Source organism: Octopus bimaculoides, chromosome 1 (assembly GCF_001194135.2).
Source record: "Octopus bimaculoides isolate UCB-OBI-ISO-001 chromosome 1, ASM119413v2, whole genome shotgun sequence".
In the NCBI taxonomy this organism is placed as follows: domain Eukaryota; kingdom Metazoa; phylum Mollusca; class Cephalopoda; order Octopoda; family Octopodidae; genus Octopus; species Octopus bimaculoides.
This window is the reverse complement of record NC_068981.1, coordinates 21,623,403-21,642,347: the sequence shown is the minus strand read 5'-3', so window position 1 is coordinate 21,642,347 and position 18,945 is coordinate 21,623,403. Positions and strand designations below refer to the sequence as shown.

Genomic DNA, 18,945 nt, shown 5'->3' with positions numbered 1-18,945 from the left:
TCCAGCTGTCTATTTAAGGTTGTATATGATTATGGTGCAGCCACACTTGGAATTTGTATCACCAGTCTGGAACCCCTATCTTGCTCAGGACATAGACCTCCTGGAAACTGTTCAGAGACATACAACCAAGCGAATACCCTCCATCAGGCATTTACCATATTCTGAACGCCTTGCTTCCCTGGGCATAGATACATTGAAGCTCTGACGTCTGGCAACTGACTTGGTAAACACCCACAAAATCATTAACCATCATGCCAACAACCACATTGAGCACCTTTTTGAACTCCATGTGTCTAATACATGTGGCCATGCCTACAAAGTCAGAAAACAGCACCGCTCCCATGACTTTTGGAAACATTTTTTCATACTCAAAGTTGCTGAAGCATGGAACAAACTACCTGCGTCAGTTGTTAGCTGTTGAGTCATCCTTTAAAACCTCCATGCTTCCCGGAATTCACCAACACTACACCTGATATCCCCTCCCATATCATGACTCATACACTGTTCACTTTCCTGACCTCTGTACATAATTCTATGAACTGTACATGCACCTTTGATGAGTTGTAGTGCACCTGAGAATTATACACAATAATTTCATTATCATTATTATTATCAGAATGATAGCTTAACCATGAGAACCATCTCGGTTTAGATTACTTTAGGTCAATTATTCATTATTTCTGATCAAACGAGAAGTTGTGAATGTAAGCATGTGAGCATGTAAGCAAGTATGTATGCATGCGTGCATGTATGCATATCCATCCACCTGTCCATCCATCCATACACACACATTTCATCAACGTATATCAATAAAAGATATACACTTAACTGCAGTAAGAAAACTAATAAACTGGTAACTTTCAAACAAAAATACTTTGTGGTATTTGTTCCACCTGAATTGAAAAGACACTCCCTTGTCATTCTCACCACCAAAAATACAGTGGTCCAATGATAGGCCCATTAAAAATCTGTAACTAACAACACAGTTTGTTGTTCACAAAGTGTGATATAAAATGGATAAAAATAATTAAGTCCTTTACAATGTTATGTATAAGTTGGAAACCAAGTGTGGATGATGTAGAACAAACAATAACAAAGAGAATTCTCCTAAGTTCAAAGTCCATTCATAATACTAAAAGAAGTCTATGTACATCAGTTTGCCTTCGTAGGATTTTCGAGCGAGATCGTTGCCAGTGCCCCTGGACTGGCTCTTGTGCGGGTGGCACATAAAATACACCATTTTGAGCATGGCCATTGCCAGTACCGCCTGACTGGCCTTCGTAGGATTTTCAAGCGAGATCGTTGCCAGTGCCCCTGGACTGGCTCTTGTGCGGGTGGCACATAAAATACACCATTTTGAGCTTGGCCATTGCCAGTACCGCCTGACTAGCCTTCGTGCGGGTGACACGTAAAAGCACCCACTACACTCTCTGAGTGGTTGGCGTTAGGAAGGGCATCCAGCTGTAGAAACTCTGCCAAATCAGATTGGAACCTGGTGTTGCCATCCGGTTTCACCAGTCCTCAGTCAAATCGTCCAACCCATGCTAGCATGGAAAGCGGACGTTAAACGATGATGATGATGATGATGGTTAGACTAGATCCTTCACCCAATTCTCTTCTTCCTTAAGTCATCCTCATCACCTCCTTAAAGGTAGCTCTTCCTTGATACCGCTCGTTTTTCTTACTATCCAGAACCATTATACTCGTTGTCCATCCTACATCCGTTAATGCAGTTCTGTCTACCCACACTTTCATTGATCACCTCCTAACCACTGAGCCACTAAATTATCTCTCCTCCCCAACCAACATAAGTCTCACATCCTCCTCATGTCTACTGTATCATCATAACTATTCTACTGCTCCACAGTCAGTAATCTCCTATTCTTCTCATTCCCCACTAACTTTTGTATCATTGGTACTCACCTACCTCCTCTCTCTCACTCATTCTCCCATCACTCAACCCCCTCCCCCCAATGCTCTTTTGCAACTTCCAGCCACCCACTCTTGGTCTCTCAGTTCCACTCATTTCTACCCATCTCATACATTGAAGGTCCACCCTAATTTCTCACCACCACTATCTTTATAGCTTTCTAGCTCCAGTTAATCACTCCCAGCCTCTTCTAAAATGTGACTAGTCATGTAGACCCTCTACAGCAAAAAACCTGGTCTGCTTTGACTTCTTCTCTCATACTTTTACCCATCATTTCCTAGAATAAAGCCATCCATTTCGGGGTTCGTTGTCTTATAAGCTAAATGGCAACCTCTCTAGGACTAGTGACATAAAAAAGCATCCTGTACATGCTGTAAAGTGGTTGACATTAGAAAGGGCATCCAGCCATAGAAACCATGCAAAAGCAAACACTGGAGAACAATGCAGCTCTTTGGTCCATCAAGTACTGCTAAACCATCCAACCCATACCAGCAATGATTATGGACATTAAATAATGACGTTAATTAATGCTCACTATTATAGTACTAATTGTAGCTGAATTAGCAATAGTAATGGTTCAATAGCCTTACCCGTAACTGTTTGACAATTTCTCCAGCTTCAACTACCATCTCAATTCGACTCCTTTTCTCGTCAATTTTATGCAGATCTTCAGGCAAAGCTTTCATCCCACCGGTTTGAGACAGATCTTCAGATGAAACTTTAACCCTTTCAATTTTATCCGGACCATCAGGAGATGCTGTGGCCATGTCAACTTTGTTAAAGCTCAGGTTTTTTCTATCATCTTCTAAATTGATACATGGTTGATTCACTGTTCTGCATGGAGATGTAGGTTCTATTGCAGATTCATAATCAAAAGGGTTGTTGCCTTCAGACAACATTTGAAGAGAGTTTCTGTATTGTTGTTGAGCTATTTTTTTCTCTAACAAAATCTGAAAATTAGATTTTAAATTACTATTTATTCAGGTAATGCAGAGTGAGACATAGAAAGAGATAAATGGATCCAGGGAAGTAAATGAAGAGGAATCAGTAGAAATGGTCAAGTATTCTAATTTTTATCAACACAGTGATTCAGTTAGAGAAATAATAAATAATTATAAAACATTTCAGCAAAACCTAAATATTGAAATATTTCTAAATGTTTGTAAATTTTATAAAGCTGATATTTTCATAAAAATCAAGAGTTCTCTGTCTTGTTACAGGACTCTCTAGTCTTAGGAGGCTCTTATTCCCTGATCACAGTTACAAGTTACTAATAGAATCTATTTAGAAGTTGAATACAATGGTAGATAAATGGTAGACAGTGGTGTTTGTAATAATGAGAAGATAATGCTAAAAACATAAAAAATAGATAAGGGATTTGTTAAGTAGAACATGATTGCTAGTTATGTAAATAACAGAAAAATGAATAAATGGAAATAATAATTATATAATACATAAGCCTACATCTACATAGTCTAATAGAACGATCCCAACATCTAACAAAATACATTGGTTAATGTGGAAAATTGTTCAATCTATGCCAATATGGTCTAGTACAGGGATCACCAAAAGGGGTCCAAAGGACCCCCTAAGGGTTGGCAAGGAATTACAGGGAAGTCGATGATAACCAAGGGGGTCGAATGGGGGTCAGCGTGCGGAACACCAGCTCACCCAGATGAACTGCTTGAAATACTTAGTCAGCGCCATGCTCATCCCTCACCTTGACGTTGTCAATTTCAATTAAAGATATTCCAACAATATGATGCGTTTTTCACATTTTCTAACCGTGAAAGCAATTTCATACAAGTTGAAAGTTTAATACTGTATACTTGAACACATAATTTTAAATGTAAAAAGTGCATCATCTTCAATAGAATCTCTTAATTTGTCGTACATGTATATTTTAGCTAACATTTTAATTGCCAGCATCAGTACCTGGTACGCATTTAAGACATGGTACGGTAGGGTAAGATATTAAGATATTTTAAATGTGGAGGGTGGTTGATGCAGAAGGAGAAGTGGCTAAAGGGGGTCGATATGGAAGAAGAAGTGGCTAAAGGGGGTCGATAGTTGAAAAAGTTTGGTGACCCCTGCTCTAGTATAACATCAGGATTAAGTCAAATAACATTGGAATACAATAGATATTACTCTAGATCAGGGGTTTTCAAACTGTGGTCCGCAAGGACAAGACAGGGGGTCCGTGGACAGCAAATACTTTTTATGGGCAATTTGATTTTATATATGTTTTTTAATCGAAATCTTTTAATTGACAATAAACCTATTTGTTAAATACTGTTAAATAAATAAATGTAAAAATATATGTTATTTTAAGCAAATATTTATGTATAAATTTCATAAGCGTTTATAAGGGTAAAGCCTGAAATATAAAGGGGTCCACAAGTCAAAAAGTTTGAAAACCCCTGCTCTAGATCACAAAAGCAATTAAAATCCTACAAGAGTTTCACTTACTTGATCTTGTTCAGCAGCAACCGTTTGGAAAGTTGTAGACATATTTTCATTTGCTTCAGTAAAAGAAGGTGTGTCTTTTCTAGTTTTGCATTCTTTCCACTTGTCACAATTAAAACATTTTTCCCTGTCTGGAGAATTTTTATGGCCACATGTAGAACATTTCCAATAAATTATTCCACTATCATCATCAGGAATACCACCAAAACTTGAGAAAAGTGTTGTTAAAGGCGGTGTTTTCTGTGGAGATTTTCCTATTAAGTGTGCAAGTTCATCTAGCTGACTAGATTCAGGTGGCACAGAGAAATTTATGTCTTGGAATTCAAGATAATTATCACTGAGCACCATTGGAGGTTTATGCACTGGAGATTTTTCCCAATTACCATAACTTGAAGAAAGCATTACTGAAGAATCTTTACATCTGTGGTTATCTCGATTGAATTGAGAATCAGACATATAACCATATTCTTGCTGACTTAATGCATGACTGGGAAATAATTTACCATCCTTGTATGGTAAAAGCATATAATATTTTTGTTTTTCCCTATACTCAGATATTTTTTGTTGGATAAACTGTTTGTCTTGAGTAAGGGCTACATATTCATCTCGTTCATAAAAATCCCTGTCGTCTAATACAAGAGTTTGAATGTGTCGATCCACATTATCAATATGTTGACTTAATTTTTGTAGTTCTTTATCAACTTTCTTTATATAGACATTCGTAAAAACAGTACGTTTGCGTGTCAATTCAATTTTTTTGGCATTAAAATTTTCGTCACATTCCATACTCTCGAGTGTATTACTCAGGTCTTGTAAAATACGTTCAAGTTTCTTCGGATCCATATCCAAAGCATCTTGATATTGTTTCTGAAAAAACAGTTTAATGAAATATTTATTCTGCAAAGAACCGTAACACAAGACAAGTAATGTTTTTAGAAGAAAATCATTTACTTGACATTTTTTGAGTTCAAACTTTACTAATAATGTAAAACTTCCTACATTAATTGTGAAAAAAAGATTTCTTCAAGAAATCAAAGAAAACATTTTAGCAACCTATGTTCATATAAAGATACATTTACTTTTCAATATATGAGTGGCTCCTTAACAATTGCTGTTTCTATTTCATTACCTGCGACCTGAGAGGGAAGAGCTAATATAATTACCATTGCACGTTAAAGCAAATGTTTCACCATGAACTATGCCACATTGTGATTTGGTTGCACACCATTTTACTGGGCAAGTGAAATGGGTTTTAATCACCAACCAATGAGTGATTAACATTCCTTTACTTTCTCTGGCATTCCAGAACAGATCAACCATTTTCTACACTTTCTTAATGAAACCATGCATTAGCTGGATAGTGAAAATGTACATTTATGCATATTTGTATGGAAGGAAATGCACATTGTACAGACTCAACTGTACAGATACGTATACATCTTCACTTGTATGGTTGTTCACATCATATACTTATAGACACTTACTTCTATGGACTGACATGCTATAGACTTACTTGTATGGATACACACAAATATACATATACCATAAAGAAACACATCTATGAATGCTTGCACCATGCAGACTTACTTATAGGAACACACACAAACTTAAGGCCTTTCTCAGGCAACTGAACTTGCCTTTGCAACACTGAGTGTGAAAGAACTCTAGCTTTACCCAGTCATGAACTTTTAACTTGCTTTCCAGATTACATGGTTTGCTTAACTAGAATTATCACTAAAGTTGAACTAACATTTGTCACACTAGTATAGAAGCTCTTTTATCATCTGCAACATTGTTTTTACCATTAAGCGTCATCTTAGTCAATACTAGCAGCAAATAGGAAATATACCATTTGGTATTGTTTACAGAATAACAATGAATCTGCTTTCTGTGTTTATTTTCTGCAAATATTTTGAGAGATGAGGAATTATGTACATTATTTACATTGGACAGATATGTGTCTCCATCTTGTTTGTTGTTACCACAACATTTCGACTGATTTACTCTCCAGCCTTCATCAGGTGTCCTGGTGGAATTTTGAACCCAACCCTGGGTTCTCATTCCTAAGGTATTTTTTGCTGATGTTACTATTATTATTATTATTATTATTATTATCATTATTTATTCAAGGCACTGCCTGGAATTCACTCTATAATTCATGGGAATATAGCATAATGGCTAAGAGGGTAGGCTATCAACCCTAAGATTCCGAGTTCAATTCCAGGCAGTTCCTTGAATAAGAAAAAATAAATAAATAAATAATAATAATAATAATAATAATAACATCAGCAAAAAATACCTTAGGAATGAGAACCCAAGGTTGGGTTCAAAATTCCACCAGGACACCTATCCGTCCAATTTAAATAATGTAAATAATATACCACTACTACTATGATAACATATAACCACAATTTTATGGGAAACAAATTAAGAACTAAGTTGATCTAAAACTAAAGGGATTCTTGAGTAATTTAAGTTCATGTCGGATAACTAGAGTTAGAAAGAAAAAACTAACTTACCTGTGAGATATATGGATCTGCAGACTGATGTAAACTTGAAATTCCAGACAGTAAACTGAAGAAAAGAAACGAAAACAGAAATCTATCTGGGTTAATAGTTCCATTAATGTTAAATTGTTACAAATAACAAGTCAGAAAATATTTTCTCAATATCTAATTACAAGATCTATTCTCTTTTACATTCAAAAGCAGTCAAACATGTAAAAGGAGTTGCTCCAACCATACAGGTGTGGGTGTGTGGCTAAGAAGTTTGCTTCCGAACCAATATCAAGACAAGGATACACACATACATATGTGTGTGTGTGTGTGTGTGTGTGTGTGTGTGTGTGTGTGTGTGTGTGTGTGTGTGTGTGTGTGTGTGTGTGTGTGTGTGTGTGTGTGTGTGTGTGTCAGGTCTCTTGTGTGGTCTCTCACAAGTGCTACTGGTAACATGGAGCCCAGTACAACCTGTTGCACAGCTAAGTTGTCAGTGACTGAACCAGCATCCCCACTAGGCTTGCCTGGTGAGGAGGGTGGCTAGAAACCTAGCAGGATTAAAAACAAGACCTGTCAAAAGGATAGATGAACCTAGAGTAGATTCAATAACTGTCTAGCAATAGCATGGGCCTTCAGAAATTCCAGGTTGGTGTCTGGCATGCTGGAAGACCACTGGGGGTGAGACACCCCTCAGGTTTTGTTGAAGCTTGTCTCTAGGAGAAGGTCACTCTGATATAAAACCAGATTTGCATGGAATGGCATTAAACATTTTGGAGATCTTTTGCTTGCATTTGAGATCATTGTTCTCCCACATTGCTGAGCCTGCAACCTGTACTGGCACTGGATATCTTGCCTTGGCTTGCCTCTGGATCATGTCAATAGGGTGGAGAGGATCTGTGAGGCATTGTGTAAGTGTTATTGGACATAAAATCAGTCAACCACATCCACTCACAAGGTTTTGGTTGACTCAAAGCTACAATAGAAGGCACTTGCCAAAGGTACCACACAGTGGTACTACATCTGAAACTTCATGGTTGAGAAGCAAGCTTCTTACCCACACAGCCACATTTGCTCTTAGGCAGTTAAATCTGTTAACAGCAAGTTCACCAGGAATTGATTCCTCTGCCTCACATTTACAATACACTTCATAGCTACAGACACTTAACAAGACACAACATGTTCTCCTCAATTTCTCTTTCCGATGCACCAGATTCTCTTTTTAAATAGTATGAAAATGTTTAGAATTTACCTCGGTGGAGAAGTATCTTTTATTAGAGAACGTATATGGTCAACACGCTTTGGATGTGAGTGCCAGGTACCATCACAACTAGTGCACAATTGTTTATCTTCACAAGATGAACAAATCATATTGGGCTTTGGTTGTCCACAAATGCTACATCCTGGAAAGGAATAAATATAATTTTATTTGGCAAGTAAATAAAATAAAATCTGGATTTTGAAAAGAATCAAGTAAAATAGAAAATGGTGATTGTTGTTGGCACTCCATCGCTTACGACGATGAGGGTTCCAGTTGATCCGATCAACTGAACAGCCTGCTCATGAAATTAATGTGCAAATGGCTGAGCACTCCACAGACACGCGTACCCTTAACGTAGTTCTTGGGGATATTCAGCGTGACACAGTGTGACAAGGCTGACCCTTTGAATTACAGGCACAACAAAAACAAGAAGTAAGAGAAAGTTGTGGTGAAAGAGTACAGCAGGGTCCGCCACCATCCCCTGCTGGAGCCTCGTGGAGCTTTTAGGTGTTTTTGCTCAATAAACACTCACAACGCCCGGTCTGGGAATCGAAACCGTGATCCTATGAACGCGAGTCTGCTGCCCTAACCACTGGGCCATTGCGCCTCCACAGAAAATGGTGATAGCAACCAACATACACACACAAAACACATATATATATATCATCATCAATTCAACATCCACTTTGACTAAGGACTGAGATACCTAGCACTTTGCTGTACTCAAGAAGACCTGTCCTCCACAGCAGAAGTGTTAAGGCATTGGAAACAAAGGAGGGTTGGTGGTAGGGAGGATATCCAGCCATAAAAAATCAGCCTCAATAAATTCTGTCTGACTCATGCATGTATTGTCCATTAAGACAATGATGATGGCAAAAAGTTTATAGTTTTGTGTCCACCAAGCTTCAAGAGGTTCCAATGAACTTTGTGATGTGCTACCAATTGAAGCACTTAGTGTTGAATTGATGTTTTCTTTCTTTCTTCCTCTCTTTCTCCAGTTATGTTTGTGTTTTCTTTTGTTTTAGATTTGTATTTTAATGTGGTTTTGTATTATATATGTATCATATACATACATGTTATATATGTAATTACTAAACAGCCATAAGGATATCTAGGAGTTAAAACAAGTAGATATTTAAATTATATTGTGGTATTTTAATTATAATTTTTGCTACTTTAGTTTATTCAGTAGTTCAGGATCAATTTTGTGAGAGTTAACATCAACCTTTCACACCACCTCACAATCTACAACAATCATAATATGAATAACTACAGAAGAAATATTTCCCAGACATAAGTTTTATAAAAAATTATAAGCAAAAGATGTAAAATAGAAAATATACACAAGGGAAGATAACTACATATCACCAACCTTGCTCCACTTCAGATTCTTCCAGGAGCTACAAAAAGAACAAGCAGGTCATTAGTCAACCAAATAATAATACCAGCAATGAATTCTATATAAAACTTTGAACAACATAAGACACTATAATCATAATTCTACACTATATTCTTTAACTCTTTGCCTGTTCAAAGCATTTTCATAAGTAAGTCCTAAATGTCAGAGTTTTAGTTAGCTTTTTGTTTTATATATTCTGAGTAATTTGAAGCTTTCCTTTCATAAGTCCCAAGTTATTCTGGCAGTTGAAAAAAAACTGAGAATGTGAATCAAATAGGATGCATGGACTCCAGAAAAATATGTACTGTGTATCACATGAAATACACAGGACAGGTAAAAGGTTACCTTTATATTCTTGATAGTCATAAAGCCATGTACTGACTGTCATGTATCACATATATCCTTTTCCTAACGATTTGAGACCTTGTGTGTGGCCTTGTGTTAAAGTTATAATCCATATCAGGGTATCAACTACTACAGCTTACTGCATCTAGTAAGTGCAGGCTGATTAGGGCTGCCAATTTAATCACCAAAGGCCCAACCACATGACTGGTTGTACTGAGTTACATATCAGTAGCACTAAAAGTGTTGGGACATAGAGCAGATGAACTCGGCAGAGCCAATGGCCTTCTAACAGCTGGGAGTGAGAAACCCCTCATTTTTGTATCCATAGAGGTAGACTAGTTCTTTTGGGGAAAATGTGAATGTTGTTTAGAGTGTGATTGGTCTTGTGCAAAGCCTTCCTTCAATAAAAAGCTTGAAGCACAGGCACCACTTGACTTTTACATCTCTATTAAGTGTTTTTCAACATCTCTACTATGGCTGGCTACAGTTGAAAAAGGCAAAACACTCAATGAAAAGTTCTATGAAGGGACGCAGGTGTGTGTCAGCTTGAATGGTAATTCTCCGTACACCAGCTACAAAAACTACCCAATGTTGCTACATCTATGCAAAAGAGTGTAGGTCCCTACCAGGATTGAAAAGCCACACCTGTGATGCTCATGTTTAGGAGAACAATCAAGTAATAAATAGCATTGCTCAAAATTGAGCTGCTGCCACCATGTACGTATGTATGTGTGCGTATGGGCATGGGTGTTATGTTAAATGACTCTCTTTATGTATATATACTCCCAATTGTCACAATATCATGAACTTCTACCTCAAAATCATATGCTGCACATAATCATTCTGTGGTATCATCCTGACACACATCTATTTTTGCACATACACCTATAATATGATTCAAATTGTTGTTTTATGTTATCCCATTGATGACCATCACTCATTATCAAACTATCTTCAATCCACTGTCAAACATCTTTGCCACTTACTTTCTTTATAAAGCCAGGATATGGATGTTTGTCTTTCATATAATTTATCAGTTCACACTGTGCAATAGCAAGATCTATAATCCATGATATGAGTGCTGCCTTGTCTGCAATCATACTTTTCGATATTTTAGCTCCATTGGAGGAATCTGGGGTGAATCCAATCTTTTTTAGAATATGATCAGCACCCTAGAATAACAGAAAATTAACTTAAAACATGAAAAGTGAAAGAAACAAACAGAAAATAAAGAACTACTAAAGACTAAAATCGGAAAGTAATGATGTATAGTAATGATATTTTGTTTCCTGTTATTACTGTCATAATATGGCTGTTATCTTCCATGTAAGTGACCACAACACATAGTAGTTCTGTGTGTGTCATTGCAACTAGCATGTATGTAAATAACTACAAACCATAGCTGAGACTACTACACACCATAGTATTTTCACTGGATCTAGTATGTAAAATGACTACAACACACCATATCTGTGTAGCACTGTATCTAGCATATAAAATAACTGTTACACATCATAGCTGTGTGTCCCTGTAAAATTACCACTACATACCATACCTATGTGTCATATCTAGAGTGTAATGACTTAATAGATAGCATATATGTGTATAAAATGACCACTACAAACCATAGAAGTGGAGATGACCACTAGCCACCACAGCTGTATGTATAAATGAGCATTATATAATGTATCTGTCTGTTAGTATATGTTGTCTGTGTAAGTGATCAGATTTCATCTCATGATGCACAAATGCACTACACGGATATTTTCACCAATCTACATACTTTAATCCAGTGATTTAGCATTCAGATTACTCTGTCAAATGCAATGTTTATTTATTCATGCTGTTTTCAATTAATCATACATTACTTCATAGTTTTGAGAGTTTGATGATGCCATTGTTTATTTTTAGAATGACATTGTGGGACAGGTGTGAGCAGCCAGATCTGGATAGTTTAAACATAAAAATAAGTAGAATATTTGGGCCAAATATGGTCAGTTTAATTAGTAAAGGGCCAGTATAATAAATGAATGACAACCATCAAAAATCAATGATTAACTATTCTACTGGTCAATATTTACTTAACCCATATAAGGTAATTGGGATGCTGTATCAGCCAGCCATCTGCTGTATAAGAAAGAAAAGAAAACTGATCACTCCAAAAATCAATATTCTTTTCTTCGTCTACTGAGATTTAGATATTTGTTGAGAGTTTTAAATAATAACACCATTATTCTTTTTGCATTTCATAAATATAATTCTTTGATGTAGAAGAATCAAGAAAGCATTGTCTCTCAAGTAAGATTTGTCTCTTATATATGATATTATGGGTAGTTGAATCACATTTTGTGTAGTAACTGATAATACATCAGCAGCAGCAACATCATCATCATCACCATTGTTATAAAGAGCAGTGAATTGGCAGAATCATTAGAGCATTAGGAAAATGCTTTGCAACATTTGTTCCAAATGTTTATGTTCTGAGTTCAAATATTACCAAAGTCAACCTTGGTTTTCATCTTACTGGGGTTGATGTTATCCACTTGACCCACCTCCTTTCAAGCCTGTTGGTTATGCAACTAAATCAGAACCAATTAAGGGTGGTTGTTTTACAGAGTTGGTAGAGCATCAGTGTAAATGCCTTTGGAATTTATTCTAGTCTTTTATGTCCAGGTTTTAATTCTCACTAAAATCAACTTTATCTTTCACTCTTCCAAGGTAAATAAAATAGAGTACTAGTCAAGTACTGAAGTTGATATACTCAAGCACCCACTACACTCTTGGAGTGGTTGGCATTAGGAAGGGCATCCAGCTGTAGAAACTCTGCCAAATCAGATTGGAGCTTGGTGTAGCCATCTGGTTCACCAGTCCTCAGTCAAATCGTCCAACCCATGCTAGCATGGAAAGCGGACGTTAAACGACAATGGTGAATATCAAAGAATGGACTGGAAACAAAAGCCTGGCTGACTGCATGCATGCAGCACATCACAGCAGGAGAGTCTTGATAAGTTGACCCTAGACAAAGAGAAGGCACCAGGTTGATTATCCATCCCTACAAATTTCTGTTCTGCATTTCAATGTAAAATAGGATGGTAAGAAGAAGTTTCCATTATTGCTGGAATTTAGTCTAATTGTTTTTGTCAATTAGTTTTGTAACTATACTATTTCACTTTTTTTTTAGAAAGAACTGTACTGTAAAAAGGCATGTGGCCTAGTAGTTAGGATGCTGCATTCAGGATCACAGATTTTGGTTTAAATTCCCAGAACTGGGCAATGCATTTTGTTCTTGAATAATACACTTTCTTTCACATTGATCCAGTCCACTCAACTGTAAATTACTAACCCTGTGACAGACTGACATCCTATTCAAAGGGAGACAGTATACTCTTGATCAATTAAAAGCCATGGAAGCTGGGGCGACTGGCCCTATAAGTCCTTGAACTCAAGACAATAATATCCAAGAGTTGATGATGATTTACTTATGGCATTTGCAAGCCTAGCTATTCTTCCTTACATACCCCTCCACCACCACTACTACTACCACTATGACAGTTCAGAGAAAAAAATTTGATTAGAAATGAAAGAAGTTACTTACTTTCACTTTTTTAATATCATCATAACATCTTTTGGGAATTATCTGCAGTTTGGTACTAGCTGTTGCTTTTAGCAGATCATTACAAAGATTTTGAAGGTATAACAAAAAATTTTGGATGATAGGTAGATTGCTCTATAAAAGAAAACATTTTTTAAAAAAATGGAATTAGATATCTCTCTAATAAGGGTTTACTACTAATTATTTCTCGCTAGTATTAATATTGACAACAAATAAAATACAGTAAAATTTTTAAGGGTTTCATGAATTAAATAAAACAACATCAAACAGGAGTACAGCATAATTAATTGTATATTATAAAGAAGAAAAACAAGGGATACTTCAATGTTTCAAACAGTGATTTTCCATAAAGGAAAGATAGAAAAGAAAAAGGAGAGAAGAAAAATAAAGAAAATGTTTTGGTGATTCTTCTATAATGTATGTGGTAAGTTGAAAATGGGTAAAATTTATTTATTCCTTTTCATAGCAACCTGTCTGAAACCATCCCTAATTGTATGATACAAGTTCCCTGTTTTAAAGTTAGTTTATGTTCCAAACACTAGCTTAATGATGACAAAATGATTTTAATAAATTCTTTATTATTTTCAAAATTAAATGAAATAAGGACCATGTATCAACAGAAAAATGGTAACAAATGGGTTAAAAATTATCACTATTTTTAAATCATCTCACTAAAATATGTGGTTCTTAAATCCCAAAATTTAATCACAGAAGACAAAGAGTAAATTATTTTCTAATGCTAAACAACACCACATAATATACCAATCGATTTGAACCAACATTGTGTGAAATAAACAGATGGAAACCTCTTGTCTCTTTATATACGATATTTTCAGATATACACAAAAATGAATCAGTCAGACCAGTTTCAATTCTGTCAGGTTGATCCGTCTTTAGCAACTTAGAAAATAAATCATCAAATTGCTGGTGTACTAACAGTGTTTTGATAATGAGCCAATAATTTATCAAGTTATTTTATTCAGCTCCAAAGTAAAATCCACTGAAAATTTCAACACACCATATTTGCATCTTCAAGTCTCACAGAAAAGGAATCAATATTGATTACTATTAAACATATATAATAATTATTTTAACCAGAGGCAAATGTATTTTTGTATATAATTTGGATACTTAAGTATGAGTAAAGATACAGTAAATTAAACTATTCCGTCTATAAGGGAGAATAAGGAATTGTATAAAGACAAAATTGAATACTGATCGAAATAATCAAACCAATCAATATTATTGGAAATATTCTTCACAATAATCGTGGCAATGGTAATGAAAGGGATAAGGAGGAAGAGGGGGAGATAGTAGTTGGAAACACTGAGGTGCTGGGAGGTAGATACTATAAGTGACAAAGAGGTGCAGTGCCTGAGAATTGATTCAAAGCTGTTTTTAGGCAATATAGCTATTAATAAAGCATCCATTGTTAAGAGTGTTTGGTGATGCTAAACACATGCATTATTGACAGTTCACAAATATTGAGGCAGGAATTACTTAGGCAAAAGTATTGCTGCTAGTTATATAAATTTCAGATGACTGGAAGACTATATTATGTGGCATACCTCAGAAGGATTAACTAATCTCTACCAATTAATCCAATATTGTACCACTTGAGTATCTACCAGCCTTTCAAGATGCTCTGTTGTGTTTATTTGACAGTAGTCACCTTCCTATAATTGACTGTAAAATATAAGTTATCTTGTATTGAGGACTTGGAGTATGTGGTTTCTTGCTTGATTAAAGAATAATTTCATTGTTGCATTTATAACGAAGACTTTTCTTTTTATAGATGCCATCATAAATGTGATATCCTTTGGTTTTTCAACTTAATCTCCAAAACAGACAGATGGATGGTAAAACAAAATAGAAGAGATCGAGCTACTCACTTCTCCATTTTTAATGATGAGATCAGTAAAATCATGTTTTTCAAACTTCATATTCAACTTACAACACACATACAAGATTTGTAAAGTAATGTGATGTAAGTTTGCCATGCTGAAGCCATTTAATATCATTTTTTTCATATTCTCTCTGATTACTGCTACTTTAGTCCTCGTGTCAATTTGCTGGCCTTCTTCTTGGCTTGGACACCTTTAAACAAAGAGAACAAATGTTTGACATTTTACATTTACATTAGATAAATCAAGAAATTAAGACAAATGAAAGGCTGGTGTATCATGTTACAGTTTTCTAATAACCTTTTTACTATAGGAACAAGGCCTGGAATTTGTTGGGGGAAAGGGCTGCGAGTTAGTTATATTGACCCCAGTGTTCAACTGGTCTGACCCTCAAAAAATGCCAGCTCCTACTCAACCGCTGCACTCCCAGGTAGGATCTACTACTTCTATGCTAAATACTCCTTTCAGCAAATGTGTGTCTTCTCTGATCCACCTGAGATACTTAGGCAGGTGATCAGCACCTTCCTCTTTAGTGTGTCTGTCCATCTTCCTTACAACAGAAATTTTAAAAAAAACAGCATCAAATAACTAAACAAGGAAATGACAAAAGAAAATAGTAAACCACATAGAAACAGAAAAGTGGCAAGTGTTAGTAGCCAATATAAACCTCAAAACAAATACTAAAACATTTTGGAGTAATTAGCAACAGGAACAACAACAATAACAGCCACACAACACTATGTCACAATAACATGCCCAAGCTGCAACACTGAGCAACAACTCTTATCAGGTATTTCTGAACAATCTCTCACCACACAATAAAGCCAAACACAAATCAAAAATTACCCATTTTCCACCTAAACTGATTCTAATGGTGAACCGGTTCATCATTACCATCTCTCAAGCTTGCTGAATCTTCTCGTCAATGGTTGAGGTTGACAGGCGTCCTGCTTCCAAGAGACACTCAAGAGACACCCAAAACACAATAGGGAAACCTAAAAACTTAAACCCCAAACAAAATCAGAAACACACCCAAAATCCTAATGTCTGAAGAAATTATTGTTCTAACCATCACCTGCAACTACTCATACCAGCACTGCCAAATCCCAAAAATCTGGAAAATGAGTAAAATTATAACAAATCTAAAACTTAACAAAAAAAAAAAAAAAAAAAAAAAAAAAAAACTAGACCCATCACCTCCTTTGCACACCCTCAAAAATTCTACAAAAGGTTAATTCTTGATATCATAACCCCATAAATCCCCTAATCCAAATTACAGCACAAATTCAGACTATTACACTCAACCACCATACTTTTTACAAACACAACACAGAAAATATACAATGGCTTTGTCAACAACAAAACATTCCCACATGTACCATTCTAACTAGCATCAGCAAAGCTTTCACCTCTTATTTTCTTTTACCAAAATTATTGATTTCTACCATTAAAAATGCTTATGAGCAAACAACTTGTCAGACTAAGAAGCCTATGTAATGGGTAAGAACAACACTACCAGAACTTGTCATTGTTTCAAATAGAGTGCTACAATGATACTTTCACCAATTTCTTTCAAATTATAGTTTCAACAGCCTTCTCACACTTCAATAAAACAGAGGCTTCATATGCAAATGGCATCACATCACAATCTCCCATCTTTCTCCAGACACTACTGAGCTTAAAACTTCTTTTATTTTTCAAAATTAAGATAAACAAAGTCCTTTTTTAATCTAAAATATGCTCTCCTTCATTTTCTACAATACTCTTCCATCTATCTGGTAGATTTGCAAGGCCCCTCTTCCAAAATTCACTTGTCCATGACAAAAAATACTCCTCCAGTACTGTTCTGACCTCGTCTACAGAATTCCTATTTTTTCAGTCTAAATGATTTTGAAGGATGCAGAATAAATGATAATCAGATGGAGTCATGTCTGGCGAATATGGTGGGTGGGGCATCGTTTCCCATTCAAATGGCTCTAGCCTTTGGAATGTCATCCTCGCTGTATATGACCAAGCATTATCCTGATGGAAGAACACCTTTCCTCTTGAAACCAAAGATGGTCGTTTTTTTTTCTTCTAGCACTGACTTAAGCCACTCAAGCTGCTCACAGTGGATCTCCTTTGTTATTGTTTGATCTGGATTTAAAAGTTCAAAGTGGACTAAACCTTTCATATTTCAAACAGATAACAACGCCTTATGTGGGTGAAGACCTTTTTAGCCGGAGGTGCTGGTGTTTCTCCATTCCCTACTCATTGTCTTTGATGCTTGACATTTTTACAGAGAACCCATTTCTCATCACTAGTCACTACTCAGTCCCAAAAAGGTTCATTCGTGAGATGTGACAGCAAAGAAGAGCACACATTCACTCTCAGCACATGATTAGACTCAGAAAGTTTGTGAGGAACCCGTTGATTTGGTTGAATTACCAAATCCAAGCTTTTCTGCTAGTTCCTCAACAGTTACGATGGGATTTTGTTCTACCAGGGTTTGCAGGAGGTCCTTGTCAAGCTCTACTGGTCTTCCAGGATGAGACTCATCTTCTAGGTTCGGAATTTCTGGAACCACCATTGACACTGGCTTACACTTATTGTCCAATCCCCATACACTGCATTAATATTTCTCACACTTTCCTTTGAGTTGTTGCCTTTATTGAACTCATAAAACAAAATATGCCAAATATGTTCCTTTGTCACTTCCATTATAGCTTTGAAAAAATAACTGCTAAAATCAAACTGCACTCTTCAAAACTTGCACTAAGAATAAGTGCACTAAAAATAAGAACAAGGTAAAATTACTACCTGCTTTTATAGCAAGCTGGTGCAGGTAGTTTATCCCATCCCCCTCTGACTTTTAGTTCATGCAACTGAAAAAAATGCATTATTTATGAGATGAGCCAATACATCCTAAACACAAGGATTCATCTTCAGGATCAGAAAATACTTCATCCTTCATAAGTTGCTGACTTTTTAGAAAGATTAAATGTCATCTATATTGGAATATTACTCATAAATCTGGGACAGTGCTTCTGATACACACAGGACCATATCCAAAAGAACTGACTGACAAATATTCACATCTCACCCAGATGTATTGTTTCTTTTGTCAACAACTTCTACCATAGCTAGAACAACATATGCTTCTCTGAACAAGCTAATTGCATACCCTATCCACTTGTACCTACCAAAAGGACTCATCTTTGTGTTTCCCCTATTTTATTTTACCCTCCAGCTGTTTACCTGATCATTACTCCCTAGAGGTGGACGTACAATGGCCCAGTGGTTAGGGCAGCGGACTCGCGGTCATAGGATCGCGGTTTTGATTCCCAGACCGAGAGTTGTGAGCTTTTATTGAGCGAAAACACCTAAAACTCCACAAGGTCCGGCAGGGAATGGTGGGGAACCCTGCTGTAATCTTTCACAACTTTCTCTCACTCTTACTTCCTGTTTCTGTTGTGCCTGTAATTCAAAGGGTCAGCCTTGTCACACTGTGTCATGATGAATATTCCCGAGAACTACGTTAAGGGTATACGTGTCT

General features: G+C 36.2%; 1 protein-coding gene across 2 annotated transcripts in view; it reads right to left on the bottom strand.

The window, feature by feature from the left end:
• The window catches only part of LOC106880662 (E3 ubiquitin-protein ligase RNF31), a 54,230-nt gene that overhangs the window by 28,589 nt on the left and 6,696 nt on the right, over positions 1 to 18,945 (bottom strand). For both annotated transcript variants that reach the window (XM_014930710.2, XM_014930711.2), the window contains exons 3-10: positions 15,399 to 15,603; positions 13,489 to 13,620; positions 10,880 to 11,065; positions 9,522 to 9,549; positions 8,141 to 8,291; positions 6,916 to 6,970; positions 4,400 to 5,263; positions 2,521 to 2,880 (exon numbers count right to left, since the gene is read on the bottom strand). In XM_014930710.2, coding sequence (XP_014786196.1) covers positions 2,521 to 2,880; positions 4,400 to 5,263; positions 6,916 to 6,970; positions 8,141 to 8,291; positions 9,522 to 9,549; positions 10,880 to 11,065; positions 13,489 to 13,620; positions 15,399 to 15,603 — 1,981 coding nt within the window. The remainder of the gene's footprint in view (positions 1 to 2,520; positions 2,881 to 4,399; positions 5,264 to 6,915; positions 6,971 to 8,140; positions 8,292 to 9,521; positions 9,550 to 10,879; positions 11,066 to 13,488; positions 13,621 to 15,398; positions 15,604 to 18,945) is intronic.